Here is a 23124-nt window from a genome sequence, read left to right as displayed (position 1 = left end):
CGGACTTACATTCATAAGATGGACACAAACATGCTGCCCCAAAGTTGCCAAAACAACAACTGATTGTGCTTAAGTATCCAAATGTGAGTTAGTAGTTTTTCAAAGTCGCTGTTTGATTGACGTCTGACAACATATGCCTGGTAGCACTTCTTGTTACAGCAAAACGGAAAAATACATTAATGTCCTGTGTATTAACAGCCAGACAGTATAACATGAAAATGAGTGTAAACTGTAATGTATATTTTATAAAATAAAGATTGAAGTTGAGATGCAGTAACAGGTGTTGACTGTATACCTCTCTTTTGTTTCATTGTGAGCAGGGTTTGTACAGCTCTGCCTCTCCATCCGTTGAAAAAGTGGAAAAGATGTGAAAAAGACTTGTTTGTCGTTCGTCATTTAAAGGCCGTAGCTGGTTAAACACTTGCAAAACAATATTTTTTTTCTCTCCTCCAACAGTAAAGCTATGTAGCTGCTACGAAACACAGCTTGTCTGGAATAGTTTCATGGTCTTAAACACCTTTTGTAGTGTTGCATCACTTCGGCGTTGTTGGCTGCTCGTCTTTATTGATCTTGGCTCAAGTTGTTTGTCATCTGTTAAAATATACGAGGATCACGGTATTTGCTGTGTTCACTGTCTCTGTGTGTGTAGGCCATCTGGGAGACAGTTCAGGGTTTACATATGGGAATTCTTACATTTTTATTAGAACATTGTGCTTCTGTTTGTTGGGTGGGAAAGGGATCTTGTGCAAATGAACACACGATTATAAGCGCCCAAGCACCGACCAACTGTCGGGTCTCGAAGGGCCGAGTGAAATCGCTAGAATTATTATTATTATTTTTCGCGTGGAATTGCATTTTTGAGGGCTTCATGCTCAAAAACTCACCAAATTGTGCACGCTTTTCAAATTTGATATTTTATGGGTCCCACGCTCGGGTATGACAAAATAACTTGCTAGTGCTGCCTAGCTGTTTGACAGGCCACGCCCCTCACCCCTTATGTCCGATTGACTTGAAATTCGACACACATGTCCAGTTCTGTCTGCTCTACAAAAAAGCCAATTTAGACCATTAAGCTCCACCTACTTTTTGCGCCATTTAGTATTTTTCAAAAAACACATTTTTGCAAAGTACTCCTACACAATAGCTAACAGGAAGTCTGCCATTTTGATTTTCGTACGAATTTTCCCTTCAGTTTTGCCCATTACTAGGCCCAATACTTTATTAACTAACTCCCTCTAGCGAATTTATAAGATAAACTTCAAATTTGATCTTTACAATCTAAAGACCTTTGTGATTAAAAGTTATGAAAAGCTTTACGTTTGATGGAATGGCGTATCCGTAGTGTGATGGACATTTTACGCCATTCCTCCATTCTCACTCATAATCAAAGCGCCACCTACTGGCGAAAGGAAATCAGCATTATGTGACAAACGGCATCCGATTTACGACATTTACATGAAGTGGTCTACACTTCATATAGAGCAACATAATGCATGTTTTTGCGTGTTCACTAGCACACCACATAGTGGATACAGGAAGTGGTGGAATATTTGCAATATATGATACATAAAGCGCCACACACTCCAATATTTAAGAATGCCGAAGTTGTTTTATTATTGTCTTGACCAGAGACAACACCCTCAACAAAGACAACAGCTGTAAAGCAAAGTCATACCTTAATGTGTGATACACTGAACCAGGTGAACAGTAAATCTCCTCCCATCTGCTTCCTTTAATGTCTGTGGAGTTGATAGGACACAGTCGTCTGACAGCCCAGTCATCCATAGCTGTCATTAAAGCATAAACCTCTACCTGGGGCTTTAATCCTCCTATCAGACAGGACCTGGACTTCCCCAATAGCATAGCTCGCTAACCTGGCGATAAGTGCCTCAGGACATCTGCAAATCTTGCCTGGCCCCAGTGAACTGCATTAAAAGGCGGCCACCGTGCACATTTTCCAACTTAAAAGCCGAAAAAGGTTTTTGTGTTATTAGTTCTGCAGTGATACAACCCCTTCACAAAGTTTATGTGCTGAAGTTGAAGTTTCAATACTTCCAGGCTTTCCATGGAACTGAATTTATACTAAAGCATGGAAACGGACTAGTTTGGTACTTAAAATCAACCAGAACTTGCTTACGTTTGTTTTGTTATGTGAGTGAGTCCTTTGCTTTTACTACTTTAAATTTAGCAGCATTATAGAATCAGGGTCATGAGAGTATAAAATATTAAGTATCATTATGTGTGAATGGAAAAAAATATTCTTGTGTGCTGCTCCGATATCCAGCTGGGACGTGTGTTCACAGAGATCTCGGGTCTTGTAGGGCATTGTAGTGACGGGGTATGAAATAAAGATAAAATGCTACAGCCTGCAGCAGAAGCACTGTTTCTTTCATCAAATAAATAAATCATCTAATAGACAGCAGTGGTTCTATTGTTTTACATTATGTATAAGATAAGCCATATGTGGTCAGACTTCACTCACTAAAGCCTTTTTTAATATTAACAACTTCATGCTCAGGGATGTTGTTGTTCATTACAGGTGCAAAAAAGTTTAAAAAAGTCAGTGTGCTTCAAAAAGACACAGATAACACCAGTCGTTGAATACAGAGAACAACCACAATGAACTATAAAATAACCCTTTCTTCTATTCTCAGACTTCTTTCTTTGTCATTTTAAATGTAAAAATATAGTGCAGAAGTCGATCACTGAACTGGTCTCATTCATGATACCACACACCAGCATAACCAACTGACAATTGGAGAATTCGTATTCGAGGTGGACTGATAGTGGATTTCTAAAGGCCGATTGCTTGGAGCAGGAAAAAGATAGTGACAGTATTGTGTTGTATATTTGAGAGACAACTTTGTGGGGGGAAATAAACAAAAGAATGGTCAGATATATGACACGAATACCACTTGTCAGCTTGCTGTAATCAATCAATGTAATCAAATCAGCTGTTCCCAAGACAGAAAACTTTTAGCCCATATTTTCCAACCTTAACGCCAAAATAATGAGCTAGAGTGGAGAATTACGTCCTGAAGAAATATCTCAAACAATCTAAGTAATAAATATCTAAAGTGTAATTTAAAATCTGTCATGCATTTATGGCTGGAGCCAGCACTGCTCCAGCGATTTAGCATAGTACTCATATAACATTGTAGTTGCTTAACAAGAAACAGGCTCTGGGTTTCAACCTGCTGGCAGTCTGGGGCCTTTCTCTGTGAAGTTTGCATTTTTTGCTTATGTTTTTTATATATTGTTGTATTTTCTGCCTTTGCTTTGTGTTTTATCATGTCGCATGTGTGTTGTCTAATTGCACATGTTTTCTTAAGTTGCAGTGCGTTGAGCTCTCAGTTGTGAGGAGATTTGTTTTTAAATCATGTTGTTCAAAAGTAACTAAGGACCAGATCCTTAGTTAATGAGGATGTTGGGGAAAGTGCTCTGCTCAGCTGCGTTAGTAGGTTTGCAGATTCACTTTAGTGAGATGTGACTCAATTGTATCTCCTCTTTTAAGCCTTGTAGACTTTGCAACACAGAACTTTATAATAAACGACAACTCAGAATGAATATGGAGACATTCAAATTTATCCTGCACAAAAGAAATTAAAGGTTTGTCCTTCTTGTAGAAATTACACTTTGTGAAGTACAAATAAGTAGATATGTGCACCCGTTTTATTTGTTCAACATCTCTTTGTGCATAATTGTTGTATTCACAACACCCTTCCGTCTGCATAGTTATCAGTGTTGAGACTGCAGGGGGCACATTGCATCATTTCAAACCTCATTTAACACCGAACCGTGCCCCTTTTCTAAAGCCCAAATTGCTCGCCATGGAGCAGCAGAGTGGCTCCAGACATTCATTAGCTTAATGAAAACAGGCCACTCTTCTTCTACCGCCCAGCGAGCGCTATCTCAACTTAGCCACAAACGACCATCTGCTCTCAAGCTCCCTGCCAGCTATAGGATAGTCCTGTCAAAGCAACGCCTGTGAAGAAAGGCATCCACGAAGGTGCCTTAATCATTCAGATCAGAGGACAGGCAAGGGCAGTAGGGATGCTTTTTTTTTTTTTTTCTTTTAAAGATGTCTCAGCTCTGCGTCCCTGGCGCCACTCTATCCTGAGATGTAGCGTTCACTCGTGGTGTTAATGATGTTCATGAAATAAGCTGAGTGTGCAGTTGTCGGAGTTGAGTTGCAGCAGCCACACAGCTGGCACTGAAGTTATTATCCGCTCAGCCACAGTGGGAGAAGCTGCTTTGTGAAAAGGTTAATATCATTTTAGGGTTGGCCAGTGTGTTGTGGTGGGCGGCTGACCACCTGTTCAGCTCTGGAGGTGGTCTCCTTTCATCTCATCCAGCAGCAAATATTTGAAGGTCGAACCACTTAATACAATTTAAAAAACAATGTTTGAGATAGTACAAGTAGCTTTTGTGGGCTTGTTTCAAGTAGTAAACATTTCTCTTGTTTTCTTATTGATCTTCTGCTCATGTTTTCTTCAGAAACGACCCATTTGACTACAGTTGTGAGTTTCACCTCTCGGATTAATCACCAGTAATCTCAGCAGCGTCGAGCCTTCAACAACCCAGAGCTTCTTCTCTCAATATGAACACTAGCTGGTGCACAGTGAGCGGGAAATGATAGTCAGAGTCCCGAGGCTTGAATCTGATAGTTTGTCATCTGGATAGTATTAATTTCCCACTGGGAAGAAACTCATTATTTCTGACTTTATCTCAGCACTGACCTCTGGAAGAGTCTCAGGAACATTATTGGTCTGAGCCCATGTTCCCTTTTCTTTTTTTCTCAGCAGGACATGGATGACCCTAAACGGCAATAAGAAACATGACTAGTGAGGGCACAGTTCAGGCAAATGAATGGATACATAAAGCTGGACCGCAGATGAGAGTCCCATTCACTTTTAATGTGCTACAATTCTATTGATTCATCACAGGCTACATTATAGCTGTTTTCTCACATGATGAATGGTGAATGGAACCTGATATTGTATTGATAATAGATGACTAATGGTCAGCAAACAGCTTTTTCATTTTTTTATTGGTCATCAAATTTAGATTTTTCAATATACAGCAAATCATCTGTAATAATGGACTTGAATCATTTTGACATATAAGTATACAGATACAGTCATGTATTTGACATGATGTAAAAATATATATATATACGTATATATATGCACAAGTAAAGAATATACATTTTTAAAACATAATACTCAATTATAGATGTGGAAAGACTGCAACAGGGAGGCAATGTAGACCATATATTGGACCAATTGTATTTCCCTTCACATTGTTGGTTCGAGCTATAGAGTTCCAGAGATGTGATATATAATGTTGAGAGAATCCATTGGGAAATCTGAAGTTTATGAGGAGGCTTCCACTTTGATACTAAAGACTTTTTTGCCGTCTGTGAGACCTAAAAGTAGAAGTCTTATCTGAGTTTCTGAGATTTCGTAACGTTCGATCACTGAACTGTCATTTAGAAGTAAAAAGTTAAGTAAACTAGGACTGAACCGACTGAGTCCAGTTCTTTAAGTCAGACCTTGGTAACATTTACGGACACGCAAATTATTGGAACTTCTACATATTACATACAAAGCCCGGCCAACATCATTAATGGTTAACCTTTTCTCCAAACCGATCTCATTCTTTTTACATCCAACACATCTGTTTTCCAACAACAATGTCTCCAGAAACATTTGTCTTCACATAAGTCACCTTTTTCATTGTTTCTCCTCTTCTTACACGTGTTAAAAACTTTGATAAGGCATTCTGGTTGCTTTTTTCTCTCCTGTGTCACAGTTTAATTTTGTCGGGAAGCTGCTGGGACCACGGGGAAATTCCATGAAACGATTGCAAGAGGAGACCGGAGTAAAGATGTCCATCCTCGGCAAAGGGTCCATGAGGGATAAAGGCAAGGTAAGATATTGATTTGTGCTGAAATATAGTCGTTGGGCTGGTCCAAGATATGTATCAAAAGGAAATATTTACAGAAGGGAAGTGCTTGAAATTCCAGCAAAGCGCAGAAGAATATTCTAACCAACAACATCTGAGCTGTAAGTGAGATAGATAACACCCTGAGTAGAATTAATAGCTTTCAGTTGACAAACATATGTAGGAGAAAACAGTAATGTTTTTCTGTGCGTTGTTTAATAGCATATTCTGTAAGAGTCAATTATGAATGCAAAGTAATGAATTTCTTTGCCAACGTCATTTATCCTGCTGACTTGCGGTCCCCTGGAGCCAAACCTATCCGAGCGTGTACACAGACAGTCTGCTGGGTCTGATGTTCACGCTCTGAACAGGTCTCAGTGTGCTGCTATAGAGTTACATTGCTATTATTACTGTAGCCTTCAGACATCTAGACATGACAAAAGACTTGCAGTGTTACCACCCCTTTGGTGAAACAGGAGCTGCATTTCAATAAGTCAAGAGACTGTTGAGGGTAACATAATGCAGAGGTTGTAACAACTACTTTCAAGCGGCGATAACAATATTTTTAGAATAAAAATGTATCAAATGACAACGTGAAAGAGTTCCCCTGTGAAATTCACACACAGATCTGCAGCTCCCCTTGGCTTTACCGAGCTTTACGGCGAGTTTCAGCCCATTGTTTAGCAGCAACTTGACTGATTCCTCCTTTAGGAGTTGTTAGAGACCAAAAACAGAGCTAAAAGAGACATAAAATTGGACATATGTTAATCAGGTGGCAGAAACTCCAAATGAACGCTCATTTTGCTGTTGATATGTCAAAGTTGTGTTCGCAACTCGTTTCAGTTGCCCTAAGGCAGCCAAAATATCAGTTATTGCAGGTTTAAACATATCATTGTGGTTCTAATGGTCATTTGAACATATTAAATGCAGTTTAGTTGAGAAAACAATCGCACCTCAGTGCCCATTTAGTAGCTACTCTGGAGTTTGCCCCGATGTGACGCAATTAACTGTAGGAGCTACACAAGTGGAGCTGAATGTGCATTTTAGTTATTCCCAGTAAAACAAAATATAACGTTTTCAAAAGTAAGACACACCATTTTATTCAATGAATAAGTGAGATGGAAAGTTTATTCTTCACCTTGGGAACAGCAGATGACAAAAACTATTTCCCCACGAGGTCCACTTAGTAGCTATTGTGGAACATTTGATCGTACCACACGATTTTCCTTAGCAGATGGAGTAGCCCACTTTTCATGGACGTGCATAGCAGGTGCAGTAAGAAAGTATATAATAAGTGATTTAAGAAATTGCTTTATAATGTAGTTATATGTCTTTTCCAGCAATCAATCGTAGTGCCTGTCAAAAGTGCAATTTTGTAATATTCTGGATAAATAAGCTTTTCTATGACAACTTAACAAAGCCCCAAATTCTTCAACAACTGTATGGCTTAATAATTAGAAATGACTGGTAATACATTTTTGCATCAATTTCCATTCAGACCTAATTGTGAGGCTGAAAGTTTGTATTCAGACAAAGCCTGAAGGAGTGAAACGTTCCTTTACCATCACATTTTAAAATCTGCCTTGGCTGGAGCAAGAGCTCATTTAAAACTTTGGCTTCCTGCCACTAAATCCATTCAGTTTACTCATGTGCTGCATTAACTTGTCTGCAGTGTGTAAAGTTAAAGAAAGAGCTGCTATAGCTGGATAACAGTTTTTTTACACGCATGCAGTGATTAGGTTGTGATATTGCACTGTACAGTACAGCATGCATTGTGAGTTTGTATTATTTAATAAATCACTTACTAAGTGCCGCTATCACTAACATGGTGTGTTGTTTGTTTCCCTTAAAGATTCAGTCTGAGGGAGATTCATGTTGCTGTGTGCAACACAAAGGAAAATAATAAATCCCTCACAGTTGTTTCTTACCAAAGGCCGGCTACGTTACAATCTGATTCAGCTTAGTGCTTTCTGTGTGCCGTATTGATTGATTTGTAAAGTCTGGGCAAGTCTGGGCGGACTCTGTGATGAGACTGACACCTAGAAGTCACGACTGAAAGTCTGTCTGCCACTCCAGGCCGCTTAGTCACAAGGCAGCGTGGTACTAACGTGGCAAAAGTCCCATTACAAGCTCAAGTTGTGAGCGCACATTTCTGCCATCTCATCCAGTTGGTCGGTAGGGTGCATTTGTGGAGCCGAAAGGTAATTTCTCAGGTTTGGAATTTTGCATGGGAGCAGCCCACCCACACATATCACACCATATGGTCTCTATAACACCGTGAGCACGGATATTAGCCGAGTTAAAGCAGAGAGTCCTCATTCCACCTTCCTCACTCCAGAAACAAAACCCTGCAAGGTTTAGAAAGAATATTATCACCCGAGTTCCTAAAGTCCTTATAACATTTAATATTGATTGATTAAAAGCAGGCATACTCCAGTCATGGTAACTGATTCTGCTCTGTGTGTGCTGCTCCTGCTGTAAAACTCCCAAACATTTCAGTGACAAACTATTGAAAGAACTCAGAGACACGATCATCCGCCAGCATGCACGTTTTGATCTGATCCATAGCGACTCTCTGACAGTGAATGTGAAGCCTGCTGAAATTTTAGGAATGATTTTTAATTAAAGCTGATTTCTCCTGGAGGGTATAGGGAACATTGATGCAAGGACAAAAGCTTGAACCCAATTGGCTGGGAGAGTGGCACTCTCGCTTCTCTTAACAGCCACCATCATGCTGTCCTTGAGCAAAGCACTCACCACCCAATTGTTGCAGTGCAGGATTATTAAAAACATGTTCAAAGAAATGAAGTATGGAGCAAAAATGTCTCCACTCCAGGTCTGACATCACAACACTATTTGTTCAGTGTAGGATCGATTTGATGAGTTAATCGGTTCCTTTACAAACACAGTTAGGACTGTCTCCAAGCCATATTACAGAACCTTAAAGCCAGTGTGAAGCCCCAGGCAGGGGCCCCTCAGGGCCCGGATTAAGATTGAAAGGTGATTAGGCTTTTCTTGTTATCAGACTTGGGAACAGTTTGCATTAGGAGCTTGGATTGACTTTTTTTTTTTTTTTTTACTTCAGTGCCTTCATGTAGACTTGCTTTAACTCGATGCCGCCTGTCCAGACTGAACATCTCATTGCATTCCTAATTTTACTCTCTTTTTTTTTTGCATCCATCCTGTGGAGCTTTGTTGTTGTAAGGATTGATAAGACTGAAGAGCTTCACTAGAACATTAATCCAGCAACATGAGAGACGTTCGGACCAGTCAGAAACACAAATGTGAAATTCTCTATGTTTTAATTTTGCAAAGTTTATAGAATATTGTGTTTTCTTTTTGGGGGGAATTTTGTAATTAGTAATAATTCGATAAAGTGAATCTGGACACATGGCCAAATAACTTTATCAATTCGGATGTTCCTGGGATGTTCAGAGAGTAATCTTATACAATTATTGTAGAAAATGAAATGGAACTGCACCTATTGTAAATAGCAATACCATTTCATCAGCTGTATGAGGCCCATTCAAACTGGCTCCCCCAGCTTTCCTTTTATACATTATACTATTTATACTAGGGCTAGGCTGAATCATTTACTGAGAGTTGTGCATGCATCTATATATCAATATATCACCCTGCAGTATGCCTAGCTAATCAACATTTCAACTGCTTTCCATCTTGCATTTATCCAGAGTTGTAACTATACCTGTATTGTGAGACTAGATAATCATTGTCTTGTTTTAAAACGATGTGCGCCTATGAGGACTGGTCCACACAGAGGCTGCTGTGCATCAAGCTCTCTTGTGGGATATTTCAGGTGCTCTTGGGGGCCTTTGGTTGCCATGGGGCCCTAAGCAGCCGCTTAGTTCGCTCATGCCTCTGGCCGGCTCTGACACAAGCCCTCCTCAATCTGTATGTGGTGTCAATTTCTGATACAGCATCAGTATCTTTTGTTTGTCCCTTGTTTTCCCTTCTGAAGGGCACTATTGCTGTCATTTTTTCTCCTTGATTTCTCCTCAAATCCATTTGGCACAAGCAGTCACAAATTCATGACTTGAACTGTATGCCATGTCTGAGTCACAAGAGGTCAATCCATTTAAACATTTCCAGGAGCTGTTTTGAAGTGGAGTCTGCAGAGCGGTCATCACAACAAATCACAAAATGCTATTTCTATCGGGGCAAAGAAAATACCTAACAGCGTCCCGATGCCAGACTCTATGACCGAGCTCTACTATCTAGTCTGTTATTCTTGTCGTTTCTTCCTGTAGTTGTGAGATGATCAGTAATTATTCTCTAGAAGTCAAGTTATTCCTTACGCAAAGTGAGGAAAAGGCGTCTTCCTAGTGATGAATGTGCTGATTGCTCAAGTTACTCTTGTCTTGAAACTAAATCATAAATGTTACTGTGGGTTGTGGCCTGTTATTTTAGGAGGTGATTATGATGAAAGGACGAAAAAAATAGCAAATTCTCTTTATTTTCAAAATGATTTTTGAGCAGAAATACTTTTGTTGGCTAAATGTTGATGTTTAACCGAGCTAGCAGCATGGCTCTGGGGGGTGGCAATGTCCGTCTGTTTGTTGGGCAGTCCACCATTTTGGTCCAGACTGAAATATCTAAACAACTGTTAGATGGATTGTCATAAAATTGTGTGCAGTCATTCGTTGTACCCGGAGGGTGAAAACAACTACTGACATAAGTGATCCTCCGACTTCAAAATTGCTATTTGTCCAGTACTTTGGTTATAAAAATCTGCAAAGCTACTTGTGTTTAGATCAAATTCGCAAATGTAAGCATGTTAACACTCTAAAGAGTACACATGGTAAACGTTTTATCTGCTTAACATCGGCATGTTCGCATTATCATTGAGAGCATGTTAGCATGCTGACATAAGCATTTAGCTCACCCCACTGCTGTGCCCAAGTATAATCATCACAAAGAGCCACTTGCATTATCAGTTGCATCACAAAATTGTCCAAACTGTCTCTAGTCATTAATCAAACATTAAATGTCCATATAATTAAATGACAAATGCATGTTTTATCCATTATATATTTAGTTTTGTATAACATAGGTGGACTGAAGATGAAATCAACAGGTCATAACCGTTCCACATCAACCTGCATTGTACAATATAAAGAAAATTGACTTCCAAATAAATACCTGATGACACAGTGAAGTTACTACATGTTAATCCAAACAAGTTTGTAATATGGTATTTGTTACAATTAACACCACTATTCTAATGTTGTTAAACGTGTATTTTATATTACAGTTAAAATCCTTCACTTGCTCTCTTTTTTTTCACAGGAAGAAGAATTAAGGAAAAGCGGGGAGGCCAAATACGTCCATCTGAGTAATGATCTTCATGTTTTAATTGAAGTCTTTGCTCCACCTGGAGAGGCCTATTCACGCATGAGTCACGCCTTGGAGGAGATCAAAAAATTCCTAGTTCCAGTAAGTTTAATACTTCCTCCTAATTTTCATTCCTGTGTGGTATACGAACTTCAGTCATTATTGCATACTTGATTTTTCCCCCCACCAGGCTGACTAACACAGAGTTTACAGTATCCAGGGTTTGTTAACACAAGAGGTAGATATGCGTGGTCTTTATCTGTTTTACAACCACTGCATTCCCTCATTTACAAATGAAAAATAATGTATTCAGCAATTAAAGTGCAGTATGGAAAAACTTGCAAGACTCCAGCAACTTATAGCCCGGAGAATTATGGCAATAATTAATGTGCATGTTGTGTACTCTTGCTGAGTTCAAGCTGAAAATATTAATCAAGCTTTGCCAATGTGACAAGCCTAATAGAGGAATTTTGCCGGATGAGTCTACTTTATGGATTCCATGCTTTTACCTACACCGAGTCTATATTCTTACAAGCCTGCTTTACTTCTATACAGTCTTTCCAAGAATCTAAAATGTATTGTGGCAGAGTACCAACTCTCGCTTCATTGTAGTAACTTGAGAAAAGATGGGGTACTGCGTATTCTAAATTATTCTACCAAGAGTGCAGCAAGGCTTTCTAATTAGTGTACACACAGAATTGGCTGTAATACATTTATTTTTTTAATAGGTGCACACATTCAATAAGCACAGACATTTAAGGCTAGACAACAGTTTCTTTTGTGAAAATATGCCAGAAGAACTAATTATGCAGGGTGACTAAAGGAAGATTTAACAAAGTGACAAAAGGGCTTAAAATCATTACTGTGGATGAGAATGCACTGTTAAAACCTCCAGTGCTGCTTGATTATTATTATTAATGTTAATGAATATCGAGGGGAAAAAACATGAATCAAAGTTACATTTTGCTTCCATCATTGTCTTTTCACAGTGAGTATGGACGTAACCCCAGAATATTAAGTGAAGTTAGAAAAGAGGAAAACACTTTGTCCCTAAATTCAGCTTGTACCATGCCCACATGTCAATAACAAACGTAAAAAATAAAGACCATACCATCTATTTCATAGCACATGCTTGCTGCTTCAGGGATCTTATGGATTTGCAAATAAACTGCACATAATGCAGCACAACAGGCATATGTCAGTATCCATAGTGACAGATGTTTCATGCCTCTGGTGGAGAGTGGCAAGTGCGTCCTGCTGTTTCTTGTTTTTATTGCTTCACTGTGTAGGACGGAGATGGTTACTGTGTTGTCAGAGTGATACTTCAAGTACATTTCTATTGGGGATTGGTTTGGTTGAAAATAATCTGCATGGATTTACCAACTTGTTGTTAATTCAACTTGTAATTCTTATATTTCCAAAAGGCAGAAATAATGTAAATTTGTTTATTCGATCTGATTAATTTAAGAGGAACTCCACAGATTTAACACATCAAAGACTGTTTACTGGTGTTGGGGAGTACTACTGAATATATCAAATAAATAAGCTGTAAATCCTTTTGTGGCCACAGAGGAAGCTGTGTGAAGTCAGTTAAATGGCCTCAAGTGACATCACTTGAGGCAATTTATCAGACTTCATTTATGTGGTTGGTTGGTTGAAAGTTTCAAAATGAAACAGATCTGGAGGTGGGGAGTTTGTGAGCTTACGAGACCTTTATACAGCTGCTCATCTCCCCTTGAGGCTAGAGGCTGCATTAGGCCGCTACAAGCATAACACTCCAATCGTACTGTCAGTGGTCGTGTTGCATTGTGGGTAATGTTGCCACCAGTTCTGACAAGGAGGAAAAATGTGTTTAATCTGTTTTGTTTTAAACTGTCTATTCCTGGTTGCACAATGTTGGAGGAGAGCAATTCTAAATTGTGTGAATAGTTTTTTTTTAATGTATTTGACATCAATTTGTTACCAGCTAAGCATGTGAAATGTAGAATGCATCAAACACAAGTTGGCCCAGGAGGAAAGATGGACTGAATTTATGACCCCGCTAAAAACATGCCTGATACGAGCCAGCTGGTGTGCAACACTACTGCTTTTCACTGCCGGGCCATCAGGGAAACTAGCACTGCTCCAGAGGCCAATCTACCCCTTCTGGTGTGACATTATGCTTCAGAAACCAAACTCAGGTCAAAGCGATGCAGCAGGCACGATCACGGACACGTGTAGCTCCCACAATGCCGCTTGTGTGGTTAAGCGACTTACACTGCTGGTTGCAGCTGAAAATCTAAGTTTGTACCACAGCATGTGAGCGGAGGTGAGTGATTTGTGGTGCTTCCCTTCATTTCTACTATTCTCTCCTCTCACCTATCGCTGAACAAAAACTCAAATGTGCTCCATCTTCTACCAAAATAAAACCATTTTAATGTGGCCCCCCCCCCCCACAATGATGTCTGAAAACAAATATGTTTTAAGTAAAACCTGCGTCCCACTGAGCTCATATCTACAAAACAGGAAAAAATATTAATTTTCTTTTCTTCGGATATGAAAAACCTTATAATATAATTCACAATTATTACAAAATAACAATCACATGAACAAGCTGTGTGACCATTTACAAATACAATTTCACATGCATCATTAGCGTGTTATTCATTTAGTCCTGAGCAGAAACTGAACACACGGGCAGAAGTACAGTTTGCCTGACTGTCGTTGAAGCGACTGAGGAGAGAAAGCTCGTCTGAGCGGGAGCCCTCAGATCTGCCGTGAAGCAAAATCTGACTGCAGAAATGCTGTCAGTGCTGTCAGCTCACAGTTATGCAAGCAAACAGGAACCTAATCAGTGGAATACAGTATTTACAGGAGGAGAGCAAGAGGCGCTGGAGAAGGACAGAAGCTTCTGCTCTCAGCTGGATGAGCTTGTGGCCTTCATCTTGGGCCAAACAAGATACGTGGTACTCATTTGTTTTCAAGACAAAAGCTAAATATACATGCTATTAAAGCTGTCTGTTTTGTGTTTGAATTTAATGTAATCCATTTGATCCCGAAGAAAGAGCCTACGCACCAACTCTGAAGATTGGCCTGGTGCTGCAGAGGCAAGCACGTATGCACAGTCCTCTGCATTATTCTCTTCAGCAAAGATCCAGACTGTTCTTAACAATGCAGGAACAATTCTACTGTGGAATGAATGAGGGTGCAATTTGTGTAGAGTTCACTTTAATAGAGCGCGACATGAGTAAGAATACATTTTCCACTGTGCATTGGTTGTAGATTTTGTTCTGCTCGTGCACTATGCATAGGTAAATGCAGTTCTTAGGAGTAGTGGTATCACACTATGGTTCACTTATGCTTTCCTGCATTAGGATCTCAAAAGTAGCTCTGATTCTTCTCTGTATTCAGTCACCACTGATGGTCACGAAGCGGCACAATGAAGTGAAATGCACAAGCAAAGGGCCAAATAATGAAGATTCATAAATGTAAACTTCTGGGATCACCAAATACAGAATTCAAGTCCAGATCAGCCAGTTCATTTGTTTGGAACTGAAATGAGCGGCTCATAGTGATAAGTGTATGTACATACAGTAGAACACTTCAAAAACGTCATATCAAGATGCAGATAAACAGCTGCTGCAGCTGCTTCTGTTCCTCTGGTTCAACTGGCCTGATGGGCTTTGGGAGAATGAGAACATCTTTCAGTAGATTGTTATGCAAGAGCATGTACTGTGATGGGTTTTTCAGACCTTCTTTAGTGTTTAGACACAGCATGCGCTGTGCACTGTAGGAATTAACGTCGTCTCCGAGATCTTATAGTCTCTGAGATCTTATTTTACCCTTGGTCTTATTGCAGATCGCCACCTAAAAACAATCCACTCACCATGCACTGGTCTTTCTTGAAGTCTCTTTCCCCACTGCTTTTACATTTAAAAGGTGCAAGATATGAGATTGCGAGCCTTTCATTTGCCTCTCAACACAGCAACGCAAAACTACACAAAAATGCTGACAGTGCTTACCTGAGGGGAACCGGAGGGTGGGTGCTACGTTTCCGTGATGACGGTTACAGTTGGTCGAGACAGCATTATCAGCTGTAACCGCCGTATGAGAACAGTGCAGAGCAGCAGCCACGAGCTAACCAGTGGGGCACGCTCACATACACAGACGTGCACGTGCGGCGGGCCCGGCTATGTCAACAAAGCAAAGAGAAGCTCGGATAACAACACACAGAGAGAAAGGCAGCGCCTTTATTTATGCTCAGGTAGACATCACTCCACTATATCTTTCCATAGCAAATAGTTGTTACTTTAATATAGCATGGCCTGCAACAATATCAGTCAACCATTTGTGTATATTTGGAAGTTGACACAGATTAAATCATTTTTGGGGAGTTTCAACAAACTCATCGTCCCAGGCTGTCATTTCTGCAATATGAGTGAATATTCGGAAAACTATGTGTCCCTGTAAATTGACCCGCGTGCCGGCTGTGAAAGAGAACATGATGTATTACACACTCGTAAATTCTGCCCTTCCAGCAATGCAGACACGACACTGTGAGAGATTTCTTTGTCAGCTGATCTAACCCGAGATACATTTCAACACACATTTTGGTCGCTGCTGGAAATTTAAATTGGTTCATTCACATCGCTGGGTGCCATAAATCTGAATTTATCAACACGCTGTATATCACCAGTGAATTCTCAGCTCTGTCATCCAAAGAAACCACGGCATCTCCTGACACACATACATCCGACATCTTCACATGTGACAGTACTGATCTCATTATCAAATAGTCCTTGTAGCTTACTTGAGTCAACCATATTAGTTGGGCTCATCAACTAAGCCTGGGACCCCCACTGACTCAGACATACATTTACACATCCAACACTTGACACTATAATAACAGACTTATTTTTAGTATTGTTTGTTTATCATATTCTATGTACATTTTCACATTTTATTTTCAATTACGTCTTATGCTATTGCACTGGGTTTATTGTCATGCACCAATCACCAAGCCACATTCCTTGCAATTCCTTGTGCAAACATACTTGAGTGACACAAGGCTGATTCAAAAACTGGGATTGATTTGATGTCTTTGTTTGTTTATCTATTTCATATTTCCATGGAGGTATGTACTGACTCAGTACAATCACATCACTTGATGCCCTGAGGTCTCAGAGGAGATCAACATCTCTTCCACTGAGATTGATTATCCAAAAATTCATTCAAATTCATTTACATTTTTTGTCAGAAAAATGCCCAAGGACGTAGGAGCAGTTCTTTCATGAACGGTCCTGCAGCCAACAGACGCGTATCAATGAGATGTAAAGTCGAGAAAGGGAAATCAGTCAACACAGCCAGCAACAGAGACGTGTAGCAGGTGTAGACGCACACACAAGAGGGATTGGTATCGCCGGGCTTCCTGTCCCGACCCCTTAAAGTCTAACTTTAGCTCTGTGAAGGGCATCTTGTGTGTGTACAAGGTCATGCATGGTCAGCATTAATCTCAGCCAGCAAACAGTCTGACCCGAGAAGCCTCAGCATGGGGTTTATCTACTCATGTTAACTCTGTCAACAGTCAACTTTTACAAGCTCTGGCAGATTTGTTGTGCTTTGGATATGCTGCCAGCTTTCCAATTAAAAGCCCTGCCGGTCTCCTTCAAACCATCAGAACGCTGTAAGCCCTATTAGTTCATTAACAAGAGAAGCACATGTGTGCAGTGTGTCAAGTGTTTTGGGAATCTGCCGTGAGGATTTTTTTTCTTCTCCTTCTTCTTCTGTGAGTCAAAATCTGTTCATCATATGGTCCCTGTATGGCACCTATCCTATTACTGTGGAAGGACAGCTGGCACAATGTGACAATGATGCTGAAGTTTGGTATTACATGTGCAAGGTGTATGAATATGCAAGTTTACAGTTTTTGCCCGTCACACATAACAATTGAATTCGAATAATCGGCTTTTGTTAAAGATCTGATTACATTCAGTGACAAACATGCAAATCACTGAGTGGGCAAACACTCTGCAGTGATATCCTCATGACTTTGTGTGGTGTAGGTGGGCTTAGATATATAATGGAAATACACAGAGTAGCATGAATAGAAGGCATTAAAGAAAGTAAAGGGTGACACAATTCACCAGAAAGCCTAGATTATAGTGTATGTGTGAGCTGTAATCTCCCTCGAACAGAGCCTGCACACCCATTAACGGTCTGTCCTTCACTTATCAACGCACTCTACACAGAATAAGACCTCGCGAATTAATGTGCAGTTGATTTACTGGTCGGATTAACGCTCTCACAAAGATGTCATTCACTCCATGTTGGAAAAATTCATGTAGACCAGGAGAATTTGTTTTCAACTCTTGAACGGTCTCACACTTCTGGAAACAAACTCTTGCACACTGGGTCTAAGCCGTCGGTCCGGCTTTGTCTACGGCGACTTTTATATATTTTCAAATACCTGACAGAAGGTTTTCAGGCTTTCTTGCTCTCATTCCAGTACCTGACACCCAGTCATACAGTCAGATAGACCCAACAAAGTCACAAAATGTGGCTGTCAAAAACACTGAGGGTTGGTTGGTTTGCTGCCTCTGTCGCTTTGTTGTCAATATAAAAAAGAAAACATTTTGCCCGAGGTATGAAATCGTGCTGGCTTTGCTTATGTGTTTGTGAGAAATAAGCCTGTTTATCTGTCAGCAATGACAAGATAATATTGCTTTGTCCACTCCCCTATCTGCTGCATATTGAGCCATGTAATGTTTGATAACGTGTTGAGGAAAAATGGGTTCAGAATCACAAGATAACAATATTCCCCACAAAGTTGTTGAAACTGTCAATTACCGGCATGTGTGCCGACTATATTTTTCTGTTGCTTGAAAGTGACAAGTAGGTTTTTTTTAAATGTAATTTCCCTTTCATGTCCTCGTTCTTCTCAACATACGGGTTTGGGAAATTATGTGGAAATCAGATTACGTTGGTTATTTTGTCTTCCAGTCATCCGGAAGGCAATTTGTCAAAAACTCACACATTAGTTCTGCCAACCCCTTTTTTTAAAATCAAACAAACCTAACGCTACCAATGAATCCACATCTATATTTGAGGAATATTTATTGTTTTCACTAATCACTCTGCTGCATTAAGCGTCCAAACATAAAGCAAAAGAGAACATTCCTCATTGAGTATTCAACGCTCAGCAACGCCGTGTGGTTCCCGTGTGCGTCAAGACCATTTAGATTACGTGACATTTGCTGCTGTTGCGAGCGTCTGTTGCAGTCGGAAGACAAATGCCCTTGTTTTTCAGACCTGCTGTATTTTGTTTCCCGCAGGACTACAATGACGAGATCAGACAGGAGCAACTGAGAGAGCTCTCCTTGCTCAATGGCTCCGACGAGTCGGGCAGAGGGAGGAGCGCACAGGGGAGGAGCGTACGACCAGCAACCGCAGCATCCACGGGGTAAAGCACAGTGTCAAAGAAAAGGGCTCCGAGTATTTTGTGAACACAATAATCAGGGCATCTTAAAGTTCAACATTTAGTTCAACAACAGTCTTCATCTCAAAACACTTCTGAAACACTTGTCCTAAAGGGTAAGACTAATCATTTGTATAAAGGTGAAGGGGTATTTATCATCAGGGCTATTTTCTCAGACTTGACAATCATTTTCTTTGGAAGTACAAGAATGACATCTGTGTACATACGGCAGTTTTTGTAAGTGCCACCAAGAAACTCTTATTTTGGCACTGTATTCTTTTTGGCACTGAATCTTTATGGAAAAATATAACTCATAACGGATAACACAGAATGAGTCATGAATCAAATTATAATATTGGCAAAATACTATATCCAAAAGTCTAAAAATGTTCAAAACCTGTATTTCTTTTTTTTCCGGTTGACAAACTCAAACATCAAACGACTGATATGCAGGTTTTTTCAAAATGTTTTTAGAGACATCCCCCCTGGCTAATGGCTTGTTTCTCTAATTTAAGTTGAGAAGAAGGGGGGGAAGTTCTCTTTAGAGCAATATAGAACTTACCATACGACTGTTGATATCATACACAGGTTGAGTAGTTTTCCTCTAAATCAGTTGTGCAACTATCCAAAAGTAGTCAACCCCACACATTTGTTATTCACGGCAATATGACACATTCGAAACAAAATGTTGGTGTGCAGTGTTGTGAATACATGGTTTAATAATATAGAAGGATGTAGCCACCTTCATGGTGAATTTCAGATTAATTGGTTCCCTGACAAACATATGAATAATTCATATATACGTGTTATTCGTTCTCTTCCTTCTCATGTTGTAGTTGATAGTTTTAAACAGTATGTCCCTTTCAATTAATTTTTCCCCCAGTTATGTCTTCTTCATAACTCACATATTACTTGATTTCCATGTACTGTTCTGTAGCTCAAGGGGATTTTAGGATGCAGGCAGGACCAGCTACAGAAACACGTATACTGTCAGAGAGCGTTTGATTGGCTTAGCCATGCATGCAGCTGCTCGTGTGAAACGCGGGCCTCATACAGACTCCTTTTAAGTTCGTTTCTAGAGCAAACTGTCCATAATCTACCTGAGACGTGGCGGTCCCTCAGGAATAACCATGCAGGCACAGTTTGCCATGACAGCCTGGCCTAATTCAGGCAGCACATATGGATGAGCTAAATCCTGCAGTAACATGGGATGCTCACAATTTAAAGTCACCACCACCACCACTTCTCTACCTAGATTTTCCCCTTGTGGCGCAACGATAAACGATTATTGTAAATCTCCATGAAAAATATGCACCAGTAATTCCCCTTTGAGTGTCTGTATTTTTGGATCACAATGGGCTGCTACCTAGTGAAGGATGTGCCAGAGGAAGAAAGGGTATCCTAGCCCACCTACATCATGCTGCTGTTAAAATGCTAAGTTAGCAGACAATAGATGGCTTTGCGATGCTAAATCCACCCTTCAAACCCTGTGGTGTTCATGTGGTTCTGCTACTGGACAGTCACACCTCCATAAAAGAAACAGTCCACCTTAAATTCCTCAAGCCTGTCCTTCGGCCTTTCTCTACTACAACCTGAGTGTATTCTGCAGCTTCAGGCAGATGGAGGTGTAATTTTGGACAAACACATGCTAGGCACTGCTCCGCCGTGTTATTGAAAGAACCACGCAGCGTGCAGTCCCACAGGCATGTTTGCAGAGCTGACAAAGACACAAAGTGACACTCTTGAGCCCTCTGATCATTACAAGATCTACCTCGGTGCCAGCAGAGGTTATGCTTATCTTGTGTTTCACTGTATGACAACCAGCGTCCGAGGCAGCCTGCACATGTGCAGCGATAAGAGGGATTTAACAGATTTCTTAATGTCTTCACTCCACTTTTTTCCTCTGAAACCACTGCAGCTTGAAACGTTGAGTGGAGTGAGATTAGTAAGGCGAACTGACGGCATGTTTGTCTGCTTGTTTGCTTTACCAGGGGCCACAGAGGCACAGGAAGGAGTGCAGCCGGCCCTCGGGGGACGGCGGCAGCGACGCACAGCAAACTTCCCGCGGCTGTTTCAACGAGGGAGGTGCAAGCCCCGAGGGCCAGGGGGGCAGCGGGGAGCGCAGGATACAGGCCCCCGCTGTTAGCCGTCACACATGAATCATACGACGAATATGTGAGTCCAATCCTCTTTGCACACAGTGAAAAGTATGGCTGATTATAATTTTACTTGAACTGTGTGTAAGTCAGACTTGTTTAATCTCCTTCCCTGTGATCTGGAGGAGTCTTGCTTTACACGGAGAGGTAGGGCGTTCAGGGACATGTGTTTGAAAAATTAGGGCAAGCAGGAAATGAATGAAATATATATTTAATTTAATTAATTTTAAAAGCATACCAAACTTTTTTATAATGATTTTGGATCCAAGCCACCCTTGATTTTCATTTATATCAGCATAATATTGAAATTTGCTTGCTTGACTTAAAGGGCCAGTGTAGCATTTCGGGGGATCTATTAGCAAAAAATGTAATATAATATGAACGTGGCCTCTACCACAGCACTAGATGCCACCAAATCCTACACACCGTACCTTTAAACGGTGATAAGAATATATTATCTTCATCTTTTGTTGGTAAGTTAGTATGGAGTCTGATGTAGTTGCATGTTGTGGTGGAAAGAAATCACAATGTAGGGATCATTTTCTCTTCTTCTTTAAACCAAAGATACAGTCAGGTATTACCCCGATTAGACTTTGCCAGAAAACATCTAAAAAAGCCTGACCCGTTGTGGAAAAAGATTCTTTGGACAGATGAAACCAAGATGAACTTGTACCAGAATGATGGGAAGAGAAAAGTGTGGAGAAGGAAAGGAACGGCTCATGATCTGAAACAAACCACAGCATCTGTCTAACCTGGTGGAGGCAGTGCTTTGGATGGGCATGTATGGCTGCCAATGGAACTGGGTCACTGGTGTTCATTGGTGATGTCTCACCTAATAGAAGCAGCAGGATACGTTCCGAGGTGTGTAGGGCTAAACTATCTGCTCAGATTCAGCATAATGCTACAAAACTGATTGGATGGAGCTTCACAGTGCAGATGGATAACGACCTAAAACATACTGTGAACACAACCCAAGAGCTTCTCAAGGCAAAGGAATGGAATATTCTTCAATGGCCAAGTCAGTCACCTGATCTCAACCCAAGTGAGCATGCTTTTCACTTACTTAAGATAAAACTGAAGGCAGAAAGACCCACACACAGGCATCAGTTGAAGGAGGCTGCAGTAAAAGGTCTGGCAAAGCATCTCAAGGGAGGGAACTCAGCGTTTAGTGATGTCTGTGGGTGCCAGACTTCAGGCAATCATTGACTGCAAATGATTTTCCTCCAAGTATTAAAAATAATGATTATATTCACAATTATGTTAGTTTGTCCAATTACTTTTGAGCCTCTGAAAATGTGGGAGGCTATTTAAAAATGGCTGTAATTCCTAAACGGTTATTGTGATGATTTTTTTCCATTGAATTAAAGCTGAAAGTCTACATTTCAACCACATATTGAGTGCTTAATTTCAAATCCATTGGAGTTGTGTAAAGAGGCAAAATTTCTGTTCAAAATTGAAGTCAGCTCAGGCTTTCAAGGATTTAAAATATGCACACACAGCATCATCCAATGATTCCGTTTTTTCCATTTAACTCTCTTTGTCCTTTGCTGCCTTTAAAGAGGAGAGTTTTGTCTCAAGAACTTTCTTTTCACCTGTGCCACTTTAGTTCCAAACACAGCTAGCTTTCCCTGTCTTCAAAGAGCTGTAAGCGAAGCATCTTTCACTGTACAGACAGATTTTAGTTCAGGTCAGACTGTATTGAGGGCTGAGACGTACGAGATGTGCGAGATGTATCAGCTTTCAGCTGTATTTGCTGAGACAAATCTCTCCATCACTTGCTCTGATAGCTGCTATTTCTAACTGCTGTGCATCTGGAACGTTGCAAACTCATTTTTCCAAACTAATTGCATATTTCATAGCACATGGTGATTTCAATGTCTGTTGCTTATTTCATCTAGTTTGATGTAAATGTCACCTTACTTGATGTGGTAAAACCTCCAGTAAAAAAAAAAAAAAGAACCGACAGTCTAAAACAAAAGGGTTGATGCCAGAAAGCATTGACATTCTGATGTCAGAAAGTCATCTCTATAGGACAAGTGAAAAGCAAACATGTTTTGGCGCGATGTGAATTTGGTCACTTGTGCATTGAAAGTGTAACAGCAGCAGATGTCAGTGCCCGGAATGAGCTATTAAATCAGCGCCTGCTTGCAGCTCGTAGATGTTCATTCTGTGGTGAAATAAAACGGCTGCCTACAAAGTGGCAACTGCAGGAAAGTA

The 23124-nt window shown here is 40.4% G+C and overlaps 1 protein-coding gene across 6 annotated transcripts in view; it reads left to right on the top strand.

Annotated features, from left to right (window-relative positions):
* khdrbs2 (KH domain containing, RNA binding, signal transduction associated 2) overlaps positions 1–23124 on the top strand; it is a 57400-nt gene that overhangs the window by 17262 nt on the left and 17014 nt on the right. For all 6 annotated transcript variants that reach the window (XR_004213851.1, XM_031876895.1, XM_031876888.1 and 3 more), the window contains exons 3-6: positions 5815–5931; positions 11254–11400; positions 18609–18736; positions 20743–20926. Coding sequence is in view for 5 of the 6 variants with exons in the window: in XM_031876895.1 (XP_031732755.1) it covers positions 5815–5931; positions 11254–11400; positions 18609–18736; positions 20743–20926 (576 nt within the window). In the remaining variant the exon portion in view is untranslated. The remainder of the gene's footprint in view (positions 1–5814; positions 5932–11253; positions 11401–18608; positions 18737–20742; positions 20927–23124) is intronic.

Source organism: Anarrhichthys ocellatus, unplaced genomic scaffold (assembly GCF_004355925.1).
Source record: "Anarrhichthys ocellatus isolate YVR2014 unplaced genomic scaffold, GSC_Weel_1.0 scaffold3, whole genome shotgun sequence".
Lineage (NCBI taxonomy): Eukaryota > Metazoa > Chordata > Actinopteri > Perciformes > Anarhichadidae > Anarrhichthys > Anarrhichthys ocellatus.
The sequence above is the reverse complement of the archived record's forward strand: the minus strand, read 5'-3'. Positions and strand labels throughout refer to the sequence as shown.